The sequence below is a fragment of the Anolis sagrei genome, chromosome 3, assembly GCF_037176765.1.
Source record: "Anolis sagrei isolate rAnoSag1 chromosome 3, rAnoSag1.mat, whole genome shotgun sequence".
Classification (NCBI taxonomy): domain Eukaryota; kingdom Metazoa; phylum Chordata; class Lepidosauria; order Squamata; family Dactyloidae; genus Anolis; species Anolis sagrei.
The window spans coordinates 217,319,131-217,346,147 of NC_090023.1; the positions used below are offsets into that span (position 1 = coordinate 217,319,131).

Sequence of the window (27,017 nt, forward strand, 5' to 3'; positions counted from 1 at the left end):
AGAAATTAATAAAAAATTCAAATAAAGTCAGTAATTTCCCAGTGCATCACTTATATCACCAATGCACCCATTAAAACTATTAAAACATTAGAAAAGTTCAAAGAGAGAGAACAAAGTGGGATGATGGTGATGATGATGCACCAGGTGCTGCAACAAGCCAAGGAAAGCCTGGCTCCAACCCCCAGGATGCCCTAAAAATGCCTGGCTCTGTGTGCTTCGCGTAAGCCCCGCCCCTTCCGGCCGTGCCGCGGCGCCTTCTGGGAGCGGGAGTCCTCGAGTGCCGGCCGGGCTGCCGAGGCGAGGAGCGGCGAGGAGGCGCCAAGATGGCTGCGCTGTGGGGCGGCGGCGCGGGGCACGCCGGGGCCGGGGGCACCCTCCCGCTGCGAGGCGGCGCGGACCCCGCACTGGGCGGCGGCCTTTCCTCCACGCAGGTACCTGCCGGGCCGGGAGGGGGCCTCGCACGGGGAAGGGCAGGGCGGGCAGGGAGGCTGCGGCCAGGCGGACACGTGGAAGCGGCATGGCCGGCGTGGGAGGGCCTTCTGAGGGGAGGCTTCCAAGGCAGAAGGGCCGCTGGGCATTGGAGAACCAGGGTTCTTACACTGCGAAGGGAAGAAGGGGGAACCCGGGAAGGACGTCAGCAATCACGCCTCGAGGAAGCTTTGCTTTGAGGCCGCCTGGGAGGACTCCCAAGGCCAGGCCGCCTCTTGGGACCCCCTTGGGACACTCTAAATTCGTCTGAATGGGGAACACGGGAACATTTCTCCGCTGACGTGGTCCTGAGGCCCTTCCACACAGCCATATCACTCAGAATATCAAGGCAGATCATTCACAACCTCTGTTTTGACCGGGTTAGCCGAGTCCACACAGCCCTATAATATCAAGGCAGAAAATCCCACATCATCTCCTTTGAACTGGACTGTATGGCAGTGTGCCCTCAGGACCCTTCCTCACAGCCACATCACTCAGAATATCAAGGCAGATCATTCACAACCTCTGTTTTGACCGGGTTAGCCGAGTCCACACAGCCCTATAATATCAAGGCAGAAAATCCCACATCATCTCCTTTGAACTGGACTGTATGGCAGTGTGCCCTCAGGACCCTTCCTCACAGCCATATCACTCAGAATATCAAGGCAGATCATTCACAACCTCTGGTTTGAACCGGGTTAGCAGAGTCCACACTGCCCTATAATATCAAAGCAGAAAATTCCACATCATCTCCTTTGAACCGGACTATATGGCAATGTGCACTCAGGGCCCTTCCTCACAGCCATATAACCCAGAATATCAAGGCAGAAAATCCCACAATATCCTTTTTGAACTGGGTTATCTGAGTCCACACTGCCATATATTCCAGTTCAAAGCAGGTAATGTGGGGTTTTATTCAGCTGTGTGGAAGGGGCCTCAGATAATCCAATTCAAAGCAGATATTGTGGGATTTTCTGCCTTGATATACTGGAATATGGTTTGTATATGCCTCCTGTAGACCCACATAATTCAGTTTGTTTACTATTATTCATTTAGAATATTTATATCCCACTCTTGCAGTGACAAAGTCCCCTTCCACAGAACTGATTTAAATACCACATTATCTGCTTTGGACTCAGATAACCCATTACAAAGCAGATTTTCTGCAGTGAATTTTGGGTTATATGGCTCTGGGGAAGGGCCCCCATAAGAGTTTCAAGAGTGGGTGAAAAATTGTTTATGTGAGCCTTTTTCTTATTTAGATTGGCTCACAATCAAAATCAAATCAGGACGTACAACTTTGAACTGCATGAACTATGGGGGTCTTCTACGCTGACCATATATGTGCATTATTTGGCAGTGTAGATCCCAGCCGTTATGGTTCGAACGCTTGCTAGAGCTTGGCTTCTCTTTTTTTGTGTGCCTCAGGGTGAGGAAGCCATGACCAGCATTGTAGGGTAGGGGGCAGACTAGAATCATTATTGAAAAAGCCACGAGGGCCATTCAAGTCCAACCTCCTTCAGGCAGGAGAATGCCATCAAAGCATGAAGTCTCTTGTTTAAAAACAGAGGAAGCCTTGTAAAAAAAAAAAAAGGATCCCTGATACTTTCGATTTCCTTAAATCTTATTTTTATTTATTTATTTAAGATATTTTTACCCCACCTTTCTCTGCAGACAGACCCAAGGCTGCTTACAACATATAAAATGTACAATACAGAAGTTAAAAATATATTTATATTATATAGGAATTATTATTATTAGTGTTATATTGTATTACAATACAATATTATTAATATATATGTGTGTGTGTGTGTGTGTGTGTATATATATATATTATATTATATTGTATTATATTATTATATTACAATATTAATATGTACATAATAATAATCTGTAACAATAATAAATCTTTATATCCCTCTTTTCTCCCTAATGGGACCTGAAGTGGCTCACAATATAATACAATACCAATCAAAGTGCATTTAACATAAAATACAAGTCAATAATTTTCCTTAACTCTTACTGCTTTGCTCACCCCTCACCCCCCAAATGCTTGGGTGTTCACTCCCATTTGCTGTTCAGCCCCAATTAAGGATACTGTCTTTCAATACAGGCAGCTCCCTTTATCCACTGATTCTTTATCCACAGGTCCAACCACTTATGGCTTGAAAATGTGTTGTTGTTTTTTTTTAAATGCAAAAATGTAATTTTATAAAAGAGACACAATTTCACTATACTTTTTCATATAATGGGACTGGAGCATCTATGGAATTTGATACTCATGAAGTATTCTGGAGCCAATTGTAACACTAATTCATCTAAGAGAACACAATTCATGTGCATCTCCATCTACCAGCATATTCTGTTTCATGTTCTCTGCAGTGATACTCTCTTGGCTATTAAAAAAGGATTTTGCTGCAGTGTTTTCACTTAACAAAAGCAATTTAGGACAGAAGCCGTTTATGGGAGTCAAGGGTGTGATAGGAATGATAAATAACAATGAAGTGTTTGCCGACTATTTTGCAATCTGCTCAGTAAGAGTTCACACTGGTTGGACTCTTCCATGCCGGCTCCTCCCTGCTGCACTCATGCAATGAGATGAATGAACTAAGTATGTAACTACAAACACTGCTCCCAACAATGAGAAAAGAGAATAATTTGTTTTGTGTGTGTGCAGAGAGTGATAAAAGGAAGCTAGTTGACAACTTTTATTGCTGTTATTATATGTGGAGTGGGAGAGGTGTCTAATTTGCATATAGCTGTTCTACATTGAGTTTGAAGTGATATATCCTTGTACAAATCTCTGAAGTTAATTTCTCATCTGAACTCTTGCCTCCCCAATATTATATCTGGTTGTTAGTATTTCTGATACCTCCCATTCACTGTTTAAGCTGGGTATGGTTGCATCCTTCTCCCAGGCATCCTCTCATCCTTGTAGTGTCTAGCTAGCAGAAAATATTAAAGTATAAAGGAAAGGGACCTTTTGCTAGGGATTTCTGGATCTTGAGCTGAAAGTTTAAGTTGCTGTAGGTTTGGTGGAAGGGAGGAGTATTACATCATCACTAGCATAGGGTTTTGTGACTAAATGTTTATAAAAGAGGTAACATGCATTAGGTGCAACTGTAGGTATAGCTTTCCGTAAAACATTACAAAAACTTCCATGATTTTTTCCCACTAGGATCTTCATTCATTTAGTTAGTTGTGTTATACCCAGGGTTAACTGTATGTTCTTTCTTGGAGGTAGGGTCCTAACACTTCCTTTGAAGAAATTGAGTGGATCTCCTGTTTGGGAGGTAACTCTTGCTGGGAGGTGAGAAATTTTGTCAACAACTGCTTTTCACCTGTTGGGGCCCTTCACAACATCATGAAAAATATTAGTGTTTCTGTTAGTGTTACTAAAGAAAAATATTATAGCATTTTTGAGACTTCAAAAGAAAAAATATTACTTGATCCAAATCTCATGTCAAGTTGTATCCTGTATTGAAATATTTTGCTTCTGTGTATAGTATTCCCTCGCTACTTTGCAGTTTACTTTTCGCGGAGTCGCTGTCTCACAGTTTTTTTAAAAAATGAATTTAAAATATACAAGTAGCAAGGGAACACTGTACTGAATACCCGTTACCTGTGAGGACCCCCACGCATGGTTAAAATAATCCCCTGCAATGCCATGCTTCCCAGGGCAGCCACCAGAAGGTGAAAAAGCCACGCATGAGGGGGGAAGGCGGAGGGGAGGGGGAACCATGCGTGTGAGGAGGAGCCAGCAGGAAGTGTGGTGTGTAAGGGGAGAGGGAGGGGGGAAGGGAGGGAGAAAGAGAAGGCGGGATTGGGTGGGTGAGGGAGGGAGGGGAGGGGGAGAGAGGAGTGGGTGGTCCTACGCCTCACGCATGCTGAGGCAGTACTGTACATATATAGCGTCCCTACTTCACGGATTTTCACTTATCGCGGGTGGTCCTGGAACATAACACCCGCGATAAGTGAGGGAACACTGTATTGTTCACGTTAGTTTTGAGCTCTTGAAATGTAATACATTTGTACCTCTATATCCAGGGATTCAGCATCCATGGATTTAACCATGCACAAACTGATTTCTTTTTTAAAAAATGCAAATGGCAAACTGATTTTGCTATTTTTTAAAGTGATACCATTTTATTGTGTCGTTATATGTAAATTTGGGGCAGGGGAGAGGCTGGAACCAAACCCTATGGACACCCTATGAATACTAAGGCCCACTTGCACATATTGCCGTTGGCCTGCATTAGTGGTAGGAAACTTTTTGTCCTCTGGATGCTGAAGGGCAGCAACATTCTTTGAAACCAACCACAATGGGTGATAGGATGATGAAAGTTGTGCAATAGCACCTGAAAGTTAGTAATTTGTTAATATTATGAGGTCATAACAAAGGAGGGGAGAGGGGACAAGATCTAGAACTCATGTCTTCACAGTATCTAAAACATCTTGGCTTGAACGTATCCATATTAAATTGAAACTCTAATAGTTATGCCAGCTATTCCATTTGGAAGAGGGAGAGGGAGATTAGGACTGCAGGTCTGTTCTGGATGCTGTGTATTTAAAGGGGGGCTGACTAGATGAGAAGTGTTTCCTGGAGAAACTTGGTGAGAAAACGAAAGTATGCTACCAGATACTTCTGGAAAACAGCCAAGTCTTTGTAATTAGAACCTCTTACACCAAGCCCATCCATTTTGTCCAAAAAAGGAAGCTGTTAAACATGCTTTGGGTGGAAACTTGTTCCCAGGCAGCTTTCTATCCTGTCTGGCACATCCTTTCACTCATTGGAGCTGCCTATTGGAACAGCATCCTAGAATCAGAGCTTAGAAATAATTGTTGAAAAATAATTCATTACCTTAAATCACAAAGATTTTCAGCAACATCTGTAGATTTAATTGTTTTAATCATTAAATGCTAACAGCATTTTGAACATCAGTATTTTGTTTTTAATTCATTGATTTTCAGGATATTCTGAATGTTTTAAAATTGTAATAATCAACAATCAACATAACATAATACATTTATTTCACAAATTAGTTTTAATACTGATTGTTTCATCTTATTTAATAGTTTAGTGCAACACATTATTGCAGAATATGCCCAACACATTATTGCTTAACACTTTCTAATCTGCCCCAAATTTTATTCTGCTTAATTGGAGGATAAGAGTGGACATAATGAAAACTTTTTATGATTGCCTTAGTGAAGTTAATGAAATTGGGAGCAGCGGGAACAGGAATCTCCAGGGCTATAGCATTAAAATGACCAGAATTCAGCCTAATGTAGAACTTTAATGTAAATGAAGTTTATGTTTATAGTGGTATATTTACAGTGGTTTCATCTCAAGGGAATTTGGGTGAATAAGGTTCCCTATGTATACAAATGTATACAAATGGCAGGTTGGCAAGGAGTGTGAAATGCCAGATATCCAAGCTTGGTTGAGAAAAGGAAGAGGCACAACTGATTATATTGTAAATATAAATTGAATAATGGCATGTGCCAAACAATTTAAAAAGAAAACTAGCTGTGTTTTACAGATTACAACAGTCATGGTTCACTTGAAAAGAACTGAGTGAGCCACAACACCTGCTGACTCCACTTGGCTTCCAAAATCAGACAAAATCTGGTGCCTTTATGGTATTTAGAGAGGTTGTACCGTATTACTTGTTGAAAATATCAAAGTCGTGGAAAAACTATTGGTGAAAATCGGTCAGAAAAAAAGTGAGAAAGGACAAGCAAAAATGCAGCTAAACATTAAGAAAACAAAAAAAACTTAGATGGTTTATATAACTTCAAAATGGGTAATGAAGGCATATAAATAAAGATTTTGTGTATTTGTGTTCAGTCATCAATCAAAATGGAGACTATAATTATGAAATCAGAAAAAAAACCTACAATTTTGTGGAGGAACTAAATAAGATCCTTCAATGTAAAGATACTAAAGTCAGATCGTTCATACTGTTGTACTTCTAATATGTATGAGTGCAAAGATAGACAGTAGAAAAAGGTGACAGGAAGAAAATCAATGAATTTGAAATGGTGCTGAAGAAGAGAACTGCAGATACCATGTATTGCTTGAAAAGTCAAATGAAGGGTCCTATAACAAATAAAACCTGAACTCTTACTAGAAGTTAATATGACTAAACTGAGGTTTTGTCCTTGGACATACCAGGAAAAGTCAACAGAAAAGATGATAATGCTTGGCAAAGGAAGGAAGTGGGAAAAGAAGATCACATTACAGATCACTTGATTCAATCAAGGCAGCGTCAGCTCTGAGTTGACAATATCTGTGCAAGTCAGTTGATGACTAAAGATCTTGAAGGTCATTCATAGAATCATCATAAGTTGATGTCAACTCGAAGGCATATAACATCAAGACCAGTATTTGGATTTTTGACAATCAAATAATTAGCTTGAAAGCAAAGCTGAGAGTTGAAGAACCCTAGTGGATGATAAGCAATAGTACAATTGTTGAAACAGAAGTGTGCATATGTTAGAGTTCTTTAAAAACAACACACTTCACTTCTTCTGTGAAATATCGATGAGACTTGTTTCTGCCATCTTTATATTACTTAAGTGGAAACAACACTTTTTACAATGTGTCATTGAAAAGTTAACTGTTTCAGAAAATTTAATACAAAAGAATTAAGAAACTGAATGATGAAATGGACATAAATAACCACAGGGTGGTCTATTTTTATTTGCCGTGCTAATCAATCAACAAATCCAAGAAGACAAGCACTCATGCACTTATATGGAATGATGCTTGCTGAAATTAGACATTAACTTTGGATACCAGATTAAATTCTGTACATTGTATTAATGCTTAGCAATGACGTGAATTTATTAGCAAATTTTGATTGATTTGTAGTTTCTGTTCTGTTTATTTTTGCAATAAAAATAAATAGACAGTTGTACTTGGTTACAGTAGTGTACTGGGTGGTCACTTCAATGTAGGTAACAAGCATAGAGGTTAGTCTCCTTTGAACTCAAAGCAGAAATTGTATAAATAATCATTCTTCTTTTTTGTCAAAACTTTATTTTCTTCTACACTGCTCCCTCCAAATACATTTCATATAAAGTGTACTGTGTGTACAGGGCTCCTGATACTTTTGGGTCCACGAGTTCATTTGGAAGCTTGTGGCAGTGGTGTGCACAGACCCTTTTCTCAGCCTGGAGGTTTCAATTTTCTCGGACACTATCTTGCTGGAAGAATCCCTAAGGATTGTCCAAGGTCTTCCCTCTTGGTATGGTGCTCTCTGGCTATGGCTCAACCATAGTTCTTCACCTGATGGACGTGCTGGATAACCCGATGTCATGGTGTTGTCATAGTGACCTGGAATCTATTTTGCTTAGGGTAGTTGGCGCATAAAGAATCCACACCTTTCTCATTGCTGTTCTAACATATGTAGAGAAGCCAACATTTTCATTATGGAATTGTAGCTCAATGCTTTTATGAATGCGTCATTGGTGCAAGTGGCATCTAGCACAGCTCAGAAGCAGAAAGACAAGTGCCAGTCCTATCCCTATGCCCAGCCCCTGAGCACATTTCATGTATTATTGTTAAGGATAATTATACTTAAGCTCCTGTATCAACTATGACCAGACCAGGTCAAAGATATATCGACTGTTAGCCATTCACTGCTTACCTTTCATCTGAATTACTGCAGTGTGTTTGGATGTGGAACTACTAGTGGAAACATAAGTTCAGAGAGAAAATAGTGTGTAGGAAGTTGATTACTTTGAATGTATCACCCCAGTGTTAACACTGACTTCACAAATTACCAGTCTGGTTTTGATATTGGTGCTAAGCTTTAAGGCTTTTAATATCTTAGCACAAGTCTCTTAGAAGACCAGCTGTTCCCCTATGTTCCTGTCAAATTATTAAAATCATCTTCACATCTCCTGTTTCAGAACCTTCAATAAATACAAGATTTGTCGGTTGGCAGAATTTTCATTCATATATGTCCAACAGGACAGGATGCCTGTGTGTGCATCAGTAGCAGTTTGCAGGACCGTGTGGTACAGCAGTACCCCTGAAACTTGGGTTTGAGTATTCCTTAGTTGGCATTAGACTGCATTGAGCAATGTTGAACATAAATAAGGCAACATTAATGGAATTCTAGTGGTTGCTCAGGTAGCAAACACAGTTGGTGTCCGTTGCTTTTCTGTAGTTGCACTCCTATCATATTATAACATTGTCCTTAAAGTTATTTTATATGGTCAGTTAGATAACATTTACATCTGGAATTCCCTTGCATGGTTGAACTCCATCAGATACTTTAGCACAAGCATGCTTTGCTGGCCAGATTGCCACCCAAATGTGTCAGTTCAGCAGCCAAAGAACATCTGCCCGGACAGTATGAGGACTCCTCCCAGAGATTATGTGTGTATGCTTTCTGCTGACTCAGGAGTGGGAGTGCTTCCTACTTGTTTATCCTGTTCTTTTAGGAGTATTAAGGAGGGAAATAGCATTTACAGGGTAACTACTTTCTCCGAGCTTAAAAAAAAATTAAAGTGATTGTTCTCATTGAAGTTGAACAATTTGTAGTGACTCTGCAGCACCTTGCAATCTCTTCTTATTCTTGGCACCCCTAACTGCTTATTTTATTCCAGTAAATGTCTCCTCTCCCAAGACTCCTCTAAAGATCCTGCAATGAGTAACTGATGATGTTTGAAATATTTGAGGGCTGGATTTTTTTCAGGGTGGATGATAGGACCAGTGCCTTCATCTCCAGTAACACAGAGAGCCTTGTTCATGATTTGAGAACTCTGAATTTCTGACTTGAAAACTTCTCATGTGACTGACTGAGGGAAGTTCCATGCTTTAGGGCTAAGCAACAGAAGGACATGAAAACAGACAACTGAATAGAAAGAAATTAACCTGTAATGGCCTTCTAGTCTTGGGTAGAAATTCAGGACTGCATTGCTAGACCTCTAATAAAATGGCTTTCCAACAAACAACATGTTAATCAATGTGTTTGTTTCTTGTTAATGAGTAAAACACTAAGGTACTTGTGGTTCTGAGGATTTAGAGTAAGGATATGCAAACTAAGGTCCTCCAAATGTTTGGACAATTTAGGAGGGACAATTGTGAGTTCTGTAGACCAAAATATTCAGGTTGTCTAGCCTTGTACAGGCAGTCCCGAGTTACAAACATCTGGCTTGCAAACTACTCATAGTTACAACAGGGAGAGAAATCTATTCCTCAGAAGGGAAATTCACTCCAAAAAGAGTTATCATGGGAAAAGGTGTCTCCGCTGAAGCATTCTCACTAATCCTTGGTTCCACAAAAGCCAAATTTTCCAAAATCCTGTTGTCACAGGAACAGGGAGATGGAATCTTCTGAACAGGGGCACAGACTTCAAAACAAACACCACAGGGGTGTTTACCCTTCCCTATGCTATCCAAAACACACACACATGGCTGGAGTCACACTTTAAAATGTACCTGTTCCAACTTACAAACCAACTCAATTTAAGAACAAACCTACAGAACCTATATTGCTTGTAACTTGGGAACTGCCTGTACTAGAATGAAGATAACCTTCCCTTCACAAATTTTTCAAGGTGCAGTATACTAGGTTGTTGTAATCTGATAAGTGCAACCTTTTTAATTTTCAAGTTTTGCCTACAAATGCAAGCTTTCCTATTGTTAAAGCTTTCTTTATTATGTTGAAAGTATAATGAGGCATCTACTACTGGCAAATGCCAAATGTCAAAATGCAGCCTCATAAACCAAGATCCCTTGGTAGGGAAAAAAAATATCAAATTTTGAAGCTCCATTAAGAAAACAAATACTGTGAATTAAAATTCATTTTCTTTAAGAAAAATAATTCTTAAAAGTAATTGGTGTAAAAGGTTCCCACATTCGAAGCAGAAACTTGTGGACTGGAAATACACCGCTGGATGCTATAGAGCAGGGGTCCTCAAACTAAGGCCCGGGGGCCGGATATGGCCCCCCAATGTTATTTACTGGGCCCTCGTTCAGGGTCAACCTAAGTCTGAAACAACTTGAAAGCACACAGCAACAACAATCATATCTCATCAGCCAAAAAAGCAGGTCTACACTCCCCACTGAAATACTAATAAGTTTATATTTGTTAAAATTGTTCATTTTAATTATTGTATTGTTTTTAAGTGGTTTTGCACTACAAATAATATATGTGCAGTGTGCATAGGAATTCATTCGTGGTTTTTTTTTTTCAAATTATAATCCAGCCCTCCAACAGTTTGCAGGACTATGACCTGGCCCTCTGTTTAAAAAGTTTGAGGATCCCTGCTATAGAGCTTGCCTGTGTCTTCCCCACTCTTGGTACTGTGCAAGCAGTACTAGCCAGCTGAGGCTCCCCAGGTGCAGAGAGAAGTAATGTTGGTTTACAGTCAGTATTAGGAAGGACCTTATTGATTGCCTTAATCAATTATCTTTAATCTATTCATCCACTTCACTTTGTTTCTTTTTTACATGCTGTTCTTTCTCTCTCCCTTCTTCCCCAAAGTACTTACTGGCAGAGGATTTACACTTGGCATCATTGGAGGCAGAAACCATTCTTGAAGCAGGAGAATTTCTTGAAACAATGCAGGACTACTTAGACTCTTCAGTCATCTCTATCATTGAAGATTTCAGTAGTTTGAATGAGGTATGGTTCATTCTGCTTATTCAGAGCTGAGTGGCTCTCCATCACCCTGTGGTCTTCCCATGTGGGATAGCGCTGTGTCAAAGTAGCAAAAGATAAAAATTGTTGTTTGTTAAATATGATAAATTATGCAAATCTGATACAATACTATGCTTTCACAAAACTCTTATGATTTAGTAGTTATGTATTATATGGACTAGGTTGAGAAGGGATGGGTTTGTGGAGATCTAGTTGCCTAGTCATTAAATGGTCTTCTCGTTTAATTCCATAGCGATCATGAGCTGATTGCCTTTCCTGTCTCAGACTTTCTCAATAATAATCAAGACAAGTGCTATTTAAAGTTAATCCAAAAGTGGACTATGGGTATATACAGTGAAACTTGATTTGCCTGTTCTAATGTATACTTACAAGTTCATAAACATTTTTGTGGCTGGTTGCTCACATGCTATCATTTGGTTCTTGGTAAATGATGGGCATAGATTTGAAGGGCAGAGGAAGCAAAATTATCTTTTAAAGATCTGAAGTTTTATGCCAGCCTCCAGTTTCAATTCTTGTTTAATAGTTTGGAACAGCAGTAAGTGCTGCTGAATTTAGCTCTATTAGATTTCCCCATGTTGATATCTTCTAGATGCTGGACTAGGTAGGATTTGTAGCTTGTGAACTAAAAGGCATTTCAAGTATCATCCTCAGCATCATCATCATCATTATAATCATTACATTCTGAGGCTTCTTGGACATGAAAAGTGTGTTTACTTTGATCTTGCATTTTTGATTTTCATTAATAAAATTATTTGACCTCTAAATCTTAATTACCTCTTTTCATTGTGTGAATTTAAGAACATTAAAACAGTCTTAATTGCCATTTCCTTTCCTGATAATGCCATCAGGTAAAACTACATTGGGTATCTTTGAGATTTGTGTATATACTGAATAGTTTTTCTCTGCCTGGCTTGCTTTTCTCCCCAACAACAGACAAAGAGCCACATGGATGCCGAGAATGAGCTTTCCCTGTTGACCGCAATCACTGAGATACTGGACAGCACCGATGATGAGTCTCTTTCTCCTTTTGACACAATTCCAGACTCTGAGTTACTCACATCTCCCAGGGAGCGTGAAAATTCTTCAGTAAGATGTCATTTATAACATTACTCATTGGGCATATGACTTTCTGCTCTCTGTTGAGGAATCAGTTACATGTTGATTCTTCCTATCAGCTTTTCTTTGTGTATGTACCTTCAAGTGGCCTGTTGACTTCATGATTTTTTCATTTTTTAAAAGGCAAAGGAATATGTTAGGGCAGCCCTGAGCAACCAGTGGCTCTTCAGGTGTTTGGGACTTCAACTCCCAGAAGCCCTAGCTACCTTGTCCAATGGTCAGGAATTCGTGGAGCTGAAATTCAAAACACCTGGAGGGTCAGAGGTTGTGCAGGCCTGTTTTAAGGTATTTAGGTCCCTTGCCTACTGGCTTAGTACTTTATAAACTTTGACTCAATCTTGGCTTGGTTAACTGGAAGATAGATTTGGTGGAGGGTGGTGTAATATTCACTTTGCTTTTGTAATACTAAGAACTTGGGTGCTTTGGGTCCCCTTTGGGGTGAGAAGGGCGGCATATAAATGTTGTAAATAAATAAATAAACTTGTGGCCCAGTGGTAGAAGTTGTTGCACCTGATCTTTACAGTAGCCATGCTTTCCCCTACCCAAAGCAGACAGAGATATGAGTGACCCTAGCAGCCTCTTCCACTGCATTGGCACTTATCCTGTAAGTTTTAAAGGCACATACTGATGGGTTTTGTGGAGTGAGCTCTGTGTTTTTGAACCCCCATCACCTCTTTTTGATTTTCATGGATACAAGTCACAGTTCCATGTTAATTGCATCACCATTGTTCTCCTCAGATGTTATGGAAATGTTCTTATGCACTCGGTCTATATGGTATTTTAATAGCCACATCTTTGTTGCATATTAACAGTGGTGACACCATTTTCTCCTGGCTAAGACTAAACAAGATTCCTTTTGTTAAGCATGTATATGTACACTTGGTCATTCACAAAATCTTGGCAGGAATCTCTCTTGGTGTCCCCAAATAGCTTGCTCTAAATTTCATAGAGTCAGAGTGCCCCCTGATGGGCATGTTCAGAATCGTGTAGCTGCTGTGATGGGTTATACCCTTGCATTTTGCTTACGATAAACAAAGAGCCCAAGTGTGCCTTTAAGAATGCGGAGGTTGATTGTTGTTCTATGCCTTCAAGTCATTTCAACCTACGATGACCCTATGGCAAACCTAGCATGGGTTTTACTTCACAAAGTTTGTTCAGAGGCGACTTCATCTTCCTCTTAAGGCTGAGAGAGAGTGGCTTACCCAAGATTGTCCAAGATTGTGGATATCCATGGCTGAGTACACTCAGACTATTACACCACATTGGTTTTAACCTGAAATGGAGACTTGTATCCCTGGTAGGCATCAATTCGTTGGTTTCTTGATACGCTCATTTGGCACAATTTGAATGAAATTGTGATTCATAGAATTATACTATATTTCCATTGAGTTTGCTCACTCTTTCCACACTTTTTTCCCTTTTTTTTAGTTTCAGAGGTTTCTCAGCTTATCTGTATCACCCCCTAAGAAAGACTTAAATCCCGAGGATTTTACAGAACCTAGACTGTGTACCATCATGGCAGACAAGGTGAGATGGTGGGGTCTTTTGAGTAGTAGGTGCTCCAGTTCAATATTTCTGGTTTTGTTAATATTTTCCTGCTTGTTTATGAAGTCTCAATCCCTGCTTTGTATTTGTTCTAATGGGATGGGGAGAAACACAAAGGGCAAATTAGTTTTAGTATATCACGAAACAATTGTATAAGTACAACTTCTAATGTCAAGATAGTGAAGAAATGAGAAAAACAAAGTTTCCTGGTGTTAAAGGCACAAAGTGATTCATTGAATAAAGACAGAACAACTGTAAGAAACTAATGAAATTCCAGTAATGGATATTCTCTGTACATTAGACTTTACAGGCAACACAACAGTATAGCTATAATGATAAATAAAAGTCAAATGTTCATCTCCTTTGTTAACTGCACAATAATTTGTTGCTTGATCTGCTCCACTACTCTTTTTTTCTTCTGCAGGTTGAAGCCAGCACTGTCAGCCTTCCCTTGTCACTAACTGCAGCTTGTACAAAAGATGTGCCTGTTTCAAAGAAACCAAGTAGCAAAGCACTTTGGGGGGAACGAAGGCCATTCCGGCACAGGGAGCGAGACCCACCTGTGCTGCAACGTAGTGATGGGGAAGAGGAGGAGGAGGAAGAGAGTTCTGCAACAAGCTGTCATCAGGGGTTTGTGGCAGATGTGGTAGAGATTCCTGTAGCAAAGGAAGTTAAAAGAGACCCTGGTGAAAGCGATGGTCCCTATGTCATTGCCCCAGAGAGTATCTCCCTCAGTGAGCTGGTGAGGTCAATGCATCCTTACTGTCAGCGCAACATTACTGTATGCTTGAGCCCTGAAAGTCAGCCTCTTGCTGAGGAACTCCTTGCTGGTCCAGTTGTATTGGAAATAGTGCCAGAAGATGGAGAGAGCATAGAAATACCAGTTGCCCTGCATAATTTTGAGACAATGGAGCTCTCACACAAAACCGATAGTAACTGGCCTTCTGACCCTGTGGTCCCTGAGCTGGAAAACATACTAGCTGAAACCAACACCAAAACTCCAGTCCTGAGCAGAGAGCTTGACAAACAGGCCAAGGAAACAAGCAGGGGTGTCCTGCAAAATGCAGAAGACATCCATATACAAGTAGAGGAGAAAGTTCAGAAACCACTAGGTGACCAGAAGAGCAGACCTGCATCTAAACATGTAAGTGTCTCTGGCTCAGAGAAGGGCCAGATACGTGGTCAGTCCAAGAAGAAGAGGAAAAAATGTAGTGAGGAAATAAAGCGGCACAAAGAAACTATAAATTGCAAGGAGATCTGTACCTCCTCTGAAGAGCAGTCCAAGACTAAGCCAAGCAACTCTGTATGCAATGTTGAATCAACCAACAAACGGCAGGAGAAAGCTGAACAACAAGGTCAGAGTGAGTTGTTTCCAAACCAAGCATCCCAGCCAATTGAAAGCTTGGATACTCAAGAGGAGGAATTGCTAAAGTGCGAATCAAACAAAAAGCCCCCAACCTCAATTGAGCCAAACTTGGAAAGTGCAGAAACCTCACCACACAGAGAAGAGGGGCTGTCTAGTCAACACACAGGGAGTGCAGACCCAGAGCCTACTTATCAGAGAGAAGTGCAAAGTGAACCTGAAGAAGAAAGTTCAGCCGTTTTGCCAGTGAATGATATGGAAAGCCCAAAAGCTTCCCAGTTGCTCCCCAGCGGCACTGTGGATCTTGTAGAGCAGCCTCCTAAGAGCTCCCTCTGTCCCAACAATGAGGAGATTAAGGAAGCAACAACAAAAGAAGCTAAGCCCAAACTTCTTAGCTTAAGTGAATATAGGCAGCGCCGACAGCAGCGCCAGTCTAATGATGAAGGAACCAGGAGCATAATGGAGAACCAGAGCGTCAGCAAGTGGCCCACTCTCCCTGAACTTCCCACAGAGTTGGCTGACCTTCCTTGCCTTATAGTTCCTCCACCACCCACCAAGGTGGCTAAGCCAGAGCTGGTGAAGGAGTGTGAAAAGCCAACGAGCTCCTCCATGCCTCCTCCTTTGATTGGTAAAGACAGCTCCACGCATGTGTCTTTGCCAGTCCCAACTGCAGTAGCAGTTGCAGATTCTTCTCAGATTGGCTGTCTGAACACTGCTGCTCCTACCACAGTTGTCCCTATTCCACCATCATTGCCCAGCCATGCAGATGCCTTTCCCCCTGTGGGAGTGCAGGTGCCCCCAATACCGCCGCCAATACCACCCCCACCTTACCTTCCTACAGCTTCTGGGTCTTTCCTCCCTCCCCCTCCTGATCCCTTCATCTTGAGCTCGCAGCCGCCACCACCGGTGCCTTCCTGGCCTCACTTTCCCCCTTTGCCAACCAGTTACCAAAGTTTGCCACCTCCACCTCTTGCTCCTGAGGTTTGTCCTCCTGTCTTTCATATGCTTCCTCCTGTGCCATCTCCGAACTGGCCTCCCCCACCTGTCCCCTTGCCACCTTTTACCCCAGGCCTGCCTTACGGTTCTATGGAGTGGAGCCTGGGACCACAGCCTCCCTTCTGGACTGGTATCCCAGTACCACCACCAGTGTTGCCCATCGCTTATGGGGATCAAAGGACTCTTATGCAGAACCCCCCAGTTGGCACTTTGCCTGCTCTGGCTCCTTCTGAAAAGATATTTGCCCAGCACAGTAAGCCCTTGACACTAGCGTCCTCTCCCTTCAGAGGGCACAACTTGGCAGCAAATGAAAAACCAGGAATGTCCACCCAAGGGCCTGGAGGGCAAATTCCTGCTGCAGTCAAGACCACTGCCAGAAGAGTATCTAACCCAAGGAAGCAAATACAATCCTTGGCTGTTGAATCCAATGCAGAGGAGACCTTAAGCAGTTTTCAGCAGTTGGAGAAGCCGTCTTCTCCCATCTCGGTTGTGGAGCCTCCAGGGCATGTTAGAAAGAGCTCCAGCCCTCAGGCCTTGGAGGAACCCCCTTCTCTGCCACCTTCCAAGCAAGTCACAGAGCACACTGGCACACTAAAGTCATCTGAAGAGCCTTCTGTTCTGCCCGCTCTCCAGCAGAATGCCAAAGAAGCTTTGCCTGCTGCCCAACAACAAACAGAGGAGACCTCCTCCCTGTGTGCTCCCTCACTGAAAGAAAAACAAACAATGTCAACTGAGACAGATAAGAAGAATGCTAGTCCCACAAGTCCCCCTGCATCAGCAGTGCCCCCGAAGGTGAATGAAATTGGTCAGCTTTTGAAGAAACCAGCCCGTACGTGGAAGCATCAACCTTTCTTCAGCATTGCACAGGGCAGCTGCAATAAGGATATTGTTCAGGCATTTATCAGTGAAATTGGTGAGTGGCTATACTTTTTAATGTGATAATTACCAGGAATAGCTGGCACTTCATGCGGTGGTACTACAGGTGGTGGGATAAGTTTCAGTTTCAGATTGTCTCCCTTTGTTGTTTCTCTCTTTGAAATAGCCCTATTTTATGGGAGGCAGCCTCTTTAAAACAGAGCTTTCTTGTAATGGGATACATTTTCCCTAAAGCAGAAGTATATAGAAGATGTATCAGAATTGAGTGGTAGATCTGCAGTGGACTAGTAAGGAAATCTAACTCCAGATTTTCTGACAATAACCTGATTAACATGATTTCCCTGTCCTAAATTCAACTGCGGAAATGAAAACGTTTGGGGAGAATATTGGATAGTGTGAATTTATGCATAGACCTATAAGTTCCATTCACTTTTGGTAGTCAAACAAATTCCTGAACTCAGAATTCTTTAATTCTCAGTATGTGTCTTTTGTATCAGATTCCAGTTGATGGATCTTGGGATTTTAGTTATAAGGAAAAAGATTCTGAAAGCTTCCACAGCATTGCTCTAGCATGAATGCAATGTCTTTCTATCCTACTGTGTGTCTGGAATCTGTTTATATCATATATAAAAAAAAAATTCAACAAGGTGCTAACATAAACAGTTTTTATGCATAGGTAGATGAACTTGCATGCACATATTTGCATGCTGTCTTGTGTATTGAGTATTTCTAAAACAGTGATATATTTCCTCTTCAGCCCATTTCAAATGCCAATAGGATTAGGATTCAGAAATAAAGGCTAGAGGGTAATTGGAAGTAGCATCTTCTCTGAGCGGAACCTGAGCCAGCGAGGTTTCTAATGGGAAATCATGAAGCCCAAAGAAATGCACTTACTTCATTAATATTGTCCTTTTTCCCCCTCAGGAATTGAAGCCTCTGACCTGTCCAGCCTGCTAGAGCAATTTGAAAAGACAGAAGGTGAAAAATTAAATGAGCCAAGCTGTTGTGGATCACCTTGCTTTGCTAATTTTTCTAGCTTTCTTCAGTTACTTTATATGGTGAACTGCCTTGGATCTCATACTGGGAGAAAGGCACTTTTTATTGCATTATGGTAATTGTAATAGTAATGGTTCAAGTCACATGTCTGTTCTGCCTGTTTACCCAAATCACAGCTTCTTCGAAAAACTAAACAGGCTGGGCTCAGTCAACTGGTGTCAGTGAAATGATTTTTCATCAAAAAATAGAAAGCATACATACCAGGTTTTCCAGATCATGACTACCAGCGCAATGTTGCTTAGCTTGTGGATTAAGTTGACTGTTTTAAGAGTTTCAAAGTACAGAATAGAGTGCCTTGAATTAAAACGTAATGTATATTTTTCAGTATTTAAAATATTTGATTGCTGTTGCGTTGGTTGTCTTGTTTCATGTTGTAAACTGGATGGATATTTTAAATTGTTCAGTTGCTGATTTGTAGGTAGGCAATATATAAACTTTTCAAATTAAAATAAAATAGAAGAGAACAAGGAAGAAAGAGAAGCTTCCTGACTGTGAGAGCCGTTCAGCAGTGGAACTCTCTGCCCCGGAGTGTGGTGGAGGCTCCTTTGGAAGCTTTTAAACAGAGGCTGGATGGCCATCTGTCAGGGGTGATTTGAATGCAATATTCCTGCTTCTTGGCAGGGGGTTGGACTGGATGGCCCATGAGGTCTCTTCCAACTCTTTTATTCTATGATTCTGTCTGAAGTTCTCCTATGTTATACAAGATGCAGAAGATTTACTTCTTTTGCCTCTCTCATCCATGTATCTTCCATTGACATTCTCGTCGTAATAGAAGCAGAAATAGTTTGAAAGTACAATGTAAACTGGGATTTCCAGGGTACATTTTTGTTTTTTGTTTTAAAAAATTGTGATGCTTAGTGAATCAGATCTTGTGTATGTATCAGATAGGACATGACACCTCTTGTTACTCATGACACCTTGTTGTTACTCTTCCTAACTAACAACTTTGACTCTCTTTTTATGTTTCTTCAGCTAAAAAGGAAGCATCTAATGTGACAAAGGCCAGGGAAAATTTGACTTTAGGGAATGATGGGTGAGTATTGCATTCAGCCCTAACCGGTTTTGTTTTCATTTCAGCCTGGTCAGGCAAATAGTCCTAAATTTCTAGACCAGGCAAAAAACTTGATTCAAGAATCTTGCTAGTGTTGGCTTTCTAAGAATTGGGGAAGGAACTGCTGAGAATGTGTAACATTCTGTAATAAAACCCTTTTCCTCCCTTCTTCAGTTCTGAGTTACCACAAGAAAAGAAAATGGTAGACCGGCTTCAGGCACCAGAGCTCACCAATATTGCAGGTGAAGGTTTTGTATTACATTTTTCTTTTAATTTTGTGTGGGTTGGATGTTTTAAAGAAGTGACCCTGAAACTGAAAATGCTAAAACATTTCTTGCTAGGAATTTGAGGGGGGCTGGAAGGCAGAGTGGAGTAGGAAATGGGGTGGAGGAAGAAGACAGTTCTTCATTTCACTCATATATTTTTTTTCTCTCTTGAGTAGTTATCCTTTTAAGATTAGTCTTTTTTGAGGCAGCATCTTTGAAACTCACACTTGTATGGGGGTTAGAGCCAGGTTAAACATTTAAATATTTATTTAAAGGTTTAATATAATTCCCCCACAAATTCATAGCAGTTCAAAGTAAATAATAAATGACCTAAACAATTGTAAATCCCAGTGATAGTTGTTTAGTCGGGGGGGGGGGGGTTCATTAACTTTCAGCAGGGTAGAGAAATGATAACGCTTCAGAAGTGCTATTGACAACAAGGATAAATCTGATAAGAGTGGCAATCCAATACCATCATGAAGAATGTGATTTGCTTATCTGATTTACAGCTTATGGTTCAGAAACTCCGGCTAATTCAAAACATGACAGTAATATGTTCACTGCTAGACAGGAACATCTAGCAGTGAACATATTACACCCATATGAAAGTTACTCAACTGGTTTCTGGGCAAAGCAGAAAGTGTTGGGTCTGACCTTTAAATCCCTACATGGTTTGCGTCCAGGTTACCTACAGGATCACCTTTTCCTGTACGATTACCCCTTAGGACACTTAGGTCCTTGGGAAATATTTACTCCAACCAGCCAGAACCCGACTGGTAACCGTCACTCAGAGGATTTTTTCATGGGCTGCCCCAAGACTGTGGAATGACCTGCCGGAAGAGATCTGACAACTTAATCAGCTGTCAGAATTCAAAACACATCTGAAGACCCATCTCTTCCGGCAGACCTACTTAGTCAGTGTATAATTTGGTATTTGTGTTATAGCTGTGTTGTGTCTGCCTTGAGCCATAAGGAGAGATCGGTAACAAATAAATTTTATTATTATTATCATTATTATCATTATCATTATTATTGTAGACTTGGTAAAATAGAAAGGTAGAAGAAAGTCATTTCGAGTCGTTCTAACTTTCTGCCGCAGAAGGCAACAAAACTTTAAGCTTTTTTACTAAAGAAGATACAAAAACAAACCTTTCCCCTGCTGTCTGGATCAGCCCAATGGAAAGGACAACTAGAATTCCACACCACTTGGGGATGGCTCATTGGAAAAGGATGGTAATCCAGGTTGCCTTAGCAGGAAAAAAGTGTTCTGTCTGTTCTGTAGTGCATAGGTTTTCTGTTTTAGCTGTTCCTCTATAGCCCGAGGACTCTTTTTTGTTTCTTCTGTAGGCTTGACTCCTCCAGCCACCCCACCTCATCATCTATGGAAACCTTTGGCAGCTGTCTCACTTTTGGGGAAACCTGGGTCTCAGAAAGGTGCCAAACCACACAGAAAAGCTCCAGCCCATGTAGGTGCTGGTGAACATGACTACTGTCAGCTCAGTGCTGCTCAGTCAAACGGAGGTCCCCGATGGAATGTCAAACAGAATTTGGATATCACTATAAAGCCTATCACAATCATGGCAAAACAAACACCAGAACAACCTGCTGCTGATAAGTTTCCTGCTCCTGCCAGACTGGATCCTTCAGGCGCCGTCAGTATAACTGCTAGCTGCCAGAATCCCAAGAGGGCTCCCAGCCCTGCTGATGCTGGAGAGGACCAGATCAGAGCATCTACTCCTGTAACAGTTAGCTCAGACCCTGTGGTGTCAGAGTCACTACAGTTAAATAGCGGCCTCCTAAGCCTGCACAAAGAGCCATTGGACCACCGGACTAAGACACCAAGGTCTAAGACTAGGGACAGTGATGGGTCATGTTCTGTATTGCTATCGCCAGCTGCATCACCTTGCTGGGATGGAGCAGAATCAACCTTACAGCAACCTCAGGAGGTTCAGCAGAAGCGCCTGGCTTCCAAACGCTCCTTGCGATGTTATCGGGGGAGGCAGAAGTCAGTCAGCCCCCAAAAGGACAGCTGTCAAGGCAGACGAAATCGTGCCAGCCAGTCTTTCAGCTCCAGCTCTGATGGTGAAAGTGATTCATCCTCATCTTCCTCTTCTTCTTCTTGCTCTTCCTCCTCTTCCTCCTCATCACGGTCACGCTCTCGGTCTCCACCATCCAAGCGCTGGCGAAGGTGAGTAATCATTTTCCTCTTGCCTTCCTCCTGCTAGGGCACATCACCTTCGAGGATGCTCTGAATCAGTTGCTGTGCTAATTAATTGGCATCTTGAAGTTTTGTGGACTTTGAGTTATATTAATATTTTATTGACATTTGTACGGAAATGTTGAAAGTGGCGTGGCTGCTGTATATAGTATGTGTAATCATGTATGCTGGAGATGATGAAGCTAGCACTGGGGTGACCAGGCTCTTTTACGCCTTAATGTGTTCTGGATTCTACCATGGAATAAATATGCTCATGTCTTCCAGAGCAATTTCTGGTCTGAACATTTCAACTCACATTCAGTTTGTTTATAGGAAGAAGGGCTGAGGTGGCAGTGATGGCAGGAGATTGCTAAGTAAGGAATTTTTATAGTAGTACTGCTGGAATCTGCTCTTGCAAAAAGTGCTCAATTCAAGGGCTGGGTTCAGAACAGGAAATTAAGGTGCTCTTGCCCTTTGTGCAGCAGATGAATGACAGTACTGGATTATAAAACACTGAACCCCCAACGTTTTTTTTCAGAATAGTTTGTAAACTGCCCTGTTGTGGTTGTGTATCCAGCATACCTTTGCCCTTTCACTCTCTTGGTGTGAGAGACAACCAATTCTGAAGTTCTATCTTGGTGGATAACAGAGATATAACGAACTGTTCTACCTCCAGATTGGCCATTTTTGGACCATATCTCTTTCATTTGGCCTTTGCTTCTCTTTCATCATTGTTGTTAACTTGAGCTGTTTGAAGTCAAAGCCCAAGTTTCAGTTAGTATATTCACTGGTGTTACTGGCAAAGAATATAATTGTATTACAATGAGGCTAACCAGTTTTGAAAATGTGTATCTTGAGCCCAGTTATTGTCTTTGTAGGATCAGGTAGAAAACTGACTAGGTCTTTCCTAAAGCTTTGGAAAACTAGCAACAGTCCATATTATTTCATACATATCTACTCCATCTGAAGTAAAGCACAAGGTGAATAGTAAAGTCCTATTGATAGAAATTACATAGATAAACATGAAAACCTTAATTTGCACATTACATACTGAGCACAAAAGTTGTGAGTTTCTTTGCAGAACTTGCCTCCTGATGCAACTTCATGGTCTGACGTCTCATTCTGAGCAGTCCTGAAAATGAGACATTATTTTGGGTTTGCCAATTGTCAGCAGGTGGCAGGCTTGTATGTAGAAAGTGAGGAAATTATTATTGTTTATCCACCCACTGAGCTGAGCAGTACATCTCCACAGAAGGGCTGGCTTTTCCATTCCCATTTAGCTCAGTATTGCTTCCAATGATTGGCAGACAAGTTGAGTGACTTAGAAGTCTCAGAAGAGCTACTTTGTCTTGTTATGCACATCTGTGCAGATGTTGGTCATTAAGCAAATCATTCATCTTTAGGCGTCGCTCACGAAGTTCCAGCTCTTCTTCCTGTGGAAGTTCATGGAGCCGGTCAAGAAGCAGGTCCCCATCTCGATCGTCCTTGTACTCTTCCTACTTATCAAGATCATCTTCCCGCTCCCCTTCTCTGCACAGGAGAAAGAGCCGCCGGAGAAAGTGAGACAATCCTATTGTTTTTGCTTTTTCTTAGCAAAATATTTTCTGCTAGAGACCTAAATTGATTTGTTAGTCGCAAATACAGTATACGCATTGAACCATCCCATTTACATAATGATTTCTCTTTCACTGAAACTTCTCAGTTGAATTTAACTTAGAATGTCCTTTCCACTGTACAATTTAGCATCAATCCAAATTTAAAATAATTGTTACGATGGATTCTGTGTCTTAAACTTGGATTTTGAAGGGGAAAATTACATTATCAAGGAAGAGAAAAGTTATATTTTTGAACTTACACTGATAATCAGTTTATTTTCTTTTTAAATAAATCTATATGTTAACAACTTAATTTTTTTCCTACTGACTCCTTAAAATAGTCCAGTTAATCTATTATAACAGTAAATAACTTTGACTCGAGTATAAACAGAGTGGGAACTCGAGTATATATGGTAATTCCTTTTATGCAGTTAGTAATTTCTTTTTTTTGGGGGGGGGGGGGGGAGGTCTTAAAACTATTTTTAAAAATAATTTCAGTATTATTATTCCCAGCCCTGTTATAATGGTGATCAACATGCAGGCTGCATGTGATCTCCTGGATCGGGGCCTGTGATGGGTTGAGGGGTATGTGTCAAGCAGCAGCTGCTATCCCATTCCTGACTGAAACAAAGTTGTTTTCTTTCTATTTACTGCTATTTCGTGATGTTCATCAAAATAATAATGTATTACTGGGCAAAAAAAAAAAAAAAACATAGAAAAAGCCTTTAATCCTAACTCTCTGATGCTCTGACTTCTTTAAAAACCACCACAACAATACAGATATGCTTCAAGCAGTTCCCGTGAGCGTTACCAAAGGCAGAAAATCAGATACAAAGAGCGTGCAATAGTGAGTATTGCTGGAATGTAGTAGCATTATTGGGGAAGGACAGCAGCCCTATAGTGGTCATATTTTGACTTGTTAAAGATTGTCATAGATAGCTTTTCCTGTTGTGGAACTGATGAACTTCCATTACGTGGATCTAGAGCCATTCATTTATTTACCAGAGGCAGAGGCTTGACCCAGATGAAGAGAAGGCATCTGGTCTAGGTGAAATTAAGCCATAGCCACAACTGTGGATGTGCCATAGTTAGTTAACAGACCCATAATTCTAGCTTCCAGAAAATCTCTACTAGATATTTATTTTAAAAGGAAATTCAAGTATTGAGTCTTCACTGAAGTCTCAGGAACCAAATGATGGTGGTTCAATATCCTTGACCCACCGATGATTGGCAAAACTAGAGTGTTATATGCAAAAATATTTTTACACATTTTCCCAATGGGTAAAATGTATATTGGATGCACATTTGGCTCCCTTACTTGTAATATTTTTATTCTTTTTAGTTTGAAGTGCGAAAAGCACTTGCTTTGTCTGACCATCCATGTAGTCTTGAATTACTAGGGGACTGCAGTCCTATTTGGGCTTTTGCTCCTTCCCTTGGAGAACATTGGAGATTGCTGAAGTCTTTCAGGCAGGCCTGTAGGCAAGGTCTCAGATTGGAGCAGTTTCTGAATGTGTATTATATATTTCATGCTTGTACAGAAGCAGTATTGAACCCAGTGGGATGGCATCCAGTGATATCCCATAATACTTCTTTGCTTCGCTTTCTAGAGAAGAGGGAGTCATTTTCTCTGTCGTTCACAGAAAGCAGAGGCACTTCATTTTCAATTAGCCTGCTTAGGAAAGCAGGAAGAACAATTTTTTTAAAAAGCTGTATATGCTTAATGTTATTGAAGTGGTTGGATTGGTAGGAGGAAGGTGGTTGTGTGATAGGACTGTGCCTGAGTTCTTTCCATTTTTTTACTGTGTACATAGGAAGAACGCCGTGTTGTCTTCATAGGAAAAATCTCCAGTAGGATGACATCTTCAGAGCTGCGGCACCGCTTCTCCATTTTTGGGGATATTGAAGATTGCACACTGCACTTCCGGGAGCATGGGTAAGACTTGGCTCCAGCTTGTCTGTGAATGGTGTAGGAAAAGTTAGCAGTTAGAATATATACTTTTTACAGTATTAGAACCAGTGGTTCATTCAGTGAAGGCAAATGATAGACTGAGGAGAAATAAAAGAAAGTACTGCTTTATCTCTGTGCCTACAAATGAACCTGTGGAATATGCTGCCACAAAAAAACAGCGAGGTCTGCCAACTTCCAGGGGTTTTAAAATTCATGGGAAAGATTATGATTAATGATTCCCATGATGAATGTATATTAACTCTTATGACATTATGATAATAGTAATAAAAATGTAATGGTTATAGAAGAAGATATGAGGTTTGACTTTAAAGCATGATGTAGGAATCAGACAAACTTGGAGCTCATAGGAAGAGGGGGAAATGATAAAGAGACGGAGTTTGGAGTACATGGTCTGTTTTGTTTCTTCACATCTTTATTTTTTGTCCCTCACTGGGTACGTACTGGGTACAAAGTTACTACATCTTGTCCCTTCTACTTGGTAGGGATAATTATGGCTTTGTGACGTACCGTTACCCCGAAGAAGCCTATGCTGCCATAGATGGTGGGCAGGCACTTCGTCGTCCTGATGAGCAGCCCTTTGACCTGTGCTTTGGTGGACGCCGACAGTTCTGTAAAAGGAATTACACTGACTTAGGTGAGGTAATAGAGATGATTGTGAGTATTCAGAGTGTCAACCAGATGGGAGTATTTAAGTGATTGGTTCCTCCTGTGGAAGCAGTCAGCACCCTCCTTTGTTGTAAATACCTAGCTCAGGGGTTCCCAATCTGTGGTCCACAAGAACAAAAATATGTTCACAGACTCACCATTACTACACTGTTGCCTTGAGGATGTCGGGAGGGGAGAGGTTGACTACCCACGAAATATTACTACTTACCACATCAGCTCTAGATTATTAAATATGGTTTTCTGTGGGTGAGCAGATGGCGACTACTGGATTGCTTATGTTCTGTATCAGAAACTAGTGCTGATGTGGTCTATCCGATGCAATTTTCTGAATCAGTACCCCAAATAACCTATCTAAATCTAAAGTTGACCAAAAACTAATTCATAACTTTTTTGGTACTAATGTTGGAGAGAGGTCCCTGGTCCAAGTGGTACCTGGTTAAAAAAAGGTTGGGAACACTGATCTAGCTTAGTTAATTCCATGATTTCTGGCATAAGTTTAGAACATAGAGGTGGTTCCCAGCAGAGAATGTGGAAATCTTGGCCTTTTCTGAATCCCACATGTTTATGTCCAGTTTTGCTTTCTAATGTGCACATTTAGTTGCTAATTTTCATTTATGAATGGTTGTTCCTTCTGTTTTTCAGACTCTAACAGAGATGACTTTGAGCCTAGTCCCATGAAAAACAAATTTGACTCCCTTGACTTTGACACCTTGTTAAAGCAGGCTCAGCGGGGACGCCGGAGGTAACGCTGGCTCTTCCGGGCTCATTTTGCCCGGTAGGTATCTGCCTACACCAGCCTTTACCTCAGATTGGCTGCAGGGGTAGGTGCCCCCCAGGCCTAGCTGCTATGTTCAGCATGATTTTTTTAATGAAATATGGTAAAAAAAACCCAATAAACAATTTGTATCCTGTTTTTCTAAAGACTATTTAAGAAGCTCGACACTTTGTTTGACAGTGAGGATAAGAATGGAAAAGTACCCCCTTCAGTTTGCTCAATCACTATGCAGACAATAAACTCTAATCATAGACCTACTAAATCTGCTACAGTTTGTCCATTTGTGTCTCTTGTTGTGGGAGGTTTTTATTTAGGTATTTAGAGGAGGGCTTTATTGGATATCAGCTGTTAGGATTTGCTGCATCTGTGGTTCTTGCAGTACCAATTGCTCTGT

General features: G+C 41.1%; 1 protein-coding gene across 1 annotated transcript; it reads left to right on the forward strand.

The window, feature by feature from the left end:
* Positions 1-259: 259 nt before the first annotated feature.
* PPRC1 (PPARG related coactivator 1) lies at positions 260-26,885 on the forward strand. Its single transcript, XM_060768236.2, has 14 exons — positions 260-431; positions 10,973-11,113; positions 12,083-12,235; positions 13,694-13,792; positions 14,235-17,082; positions 17,970-18,023; positions 19,074-19,134; positions 19,327-19,394; positions 20,766-21,606; positions 23,019-23,174; positions 23,991-24,057; positions 25,025-25,146; positions 25,665-25,816; positions 26,491-26,885. Exons 1-14 carry the CDS (start codon positions 324-326, stop codon positions 26,592-26,594), a joined length of 4,974 nt encoding a protein of 1,657 aa, XP_060624219.2. The 5' UTR covers positions 260-323; the 3' UTR covers positions 26,595-26,885.
* Positions 26,886-27,017: the final 132 nt, after the last annotated feature.

Excerpts from the sequence above, each read along its gene's own strand:
- PPRC1 (XM_060768236.2), top strand. The coding sequence starts at position 324 with ATGGCTGCGCTGTGGGGCGGCGGCGCGGGGCACGCCGGGGCCGGGGGC. Across the intron at positions 21,607-23,018 it reads CCATCCAAGCGCTGGCGAAG|GCGTCGCTCACGAAGTTCCA; the intron begins GTGAGTAATCAT and ends ATTCATCTTTAG. Across the intron at positions 25,147-25,664 it reads CTGCACTTCCGGGAGCATGG|GGATAATTATGGCTTTGTGA; the intron begins GTAAGACTTGGC and ends TCTACTTGGTAG.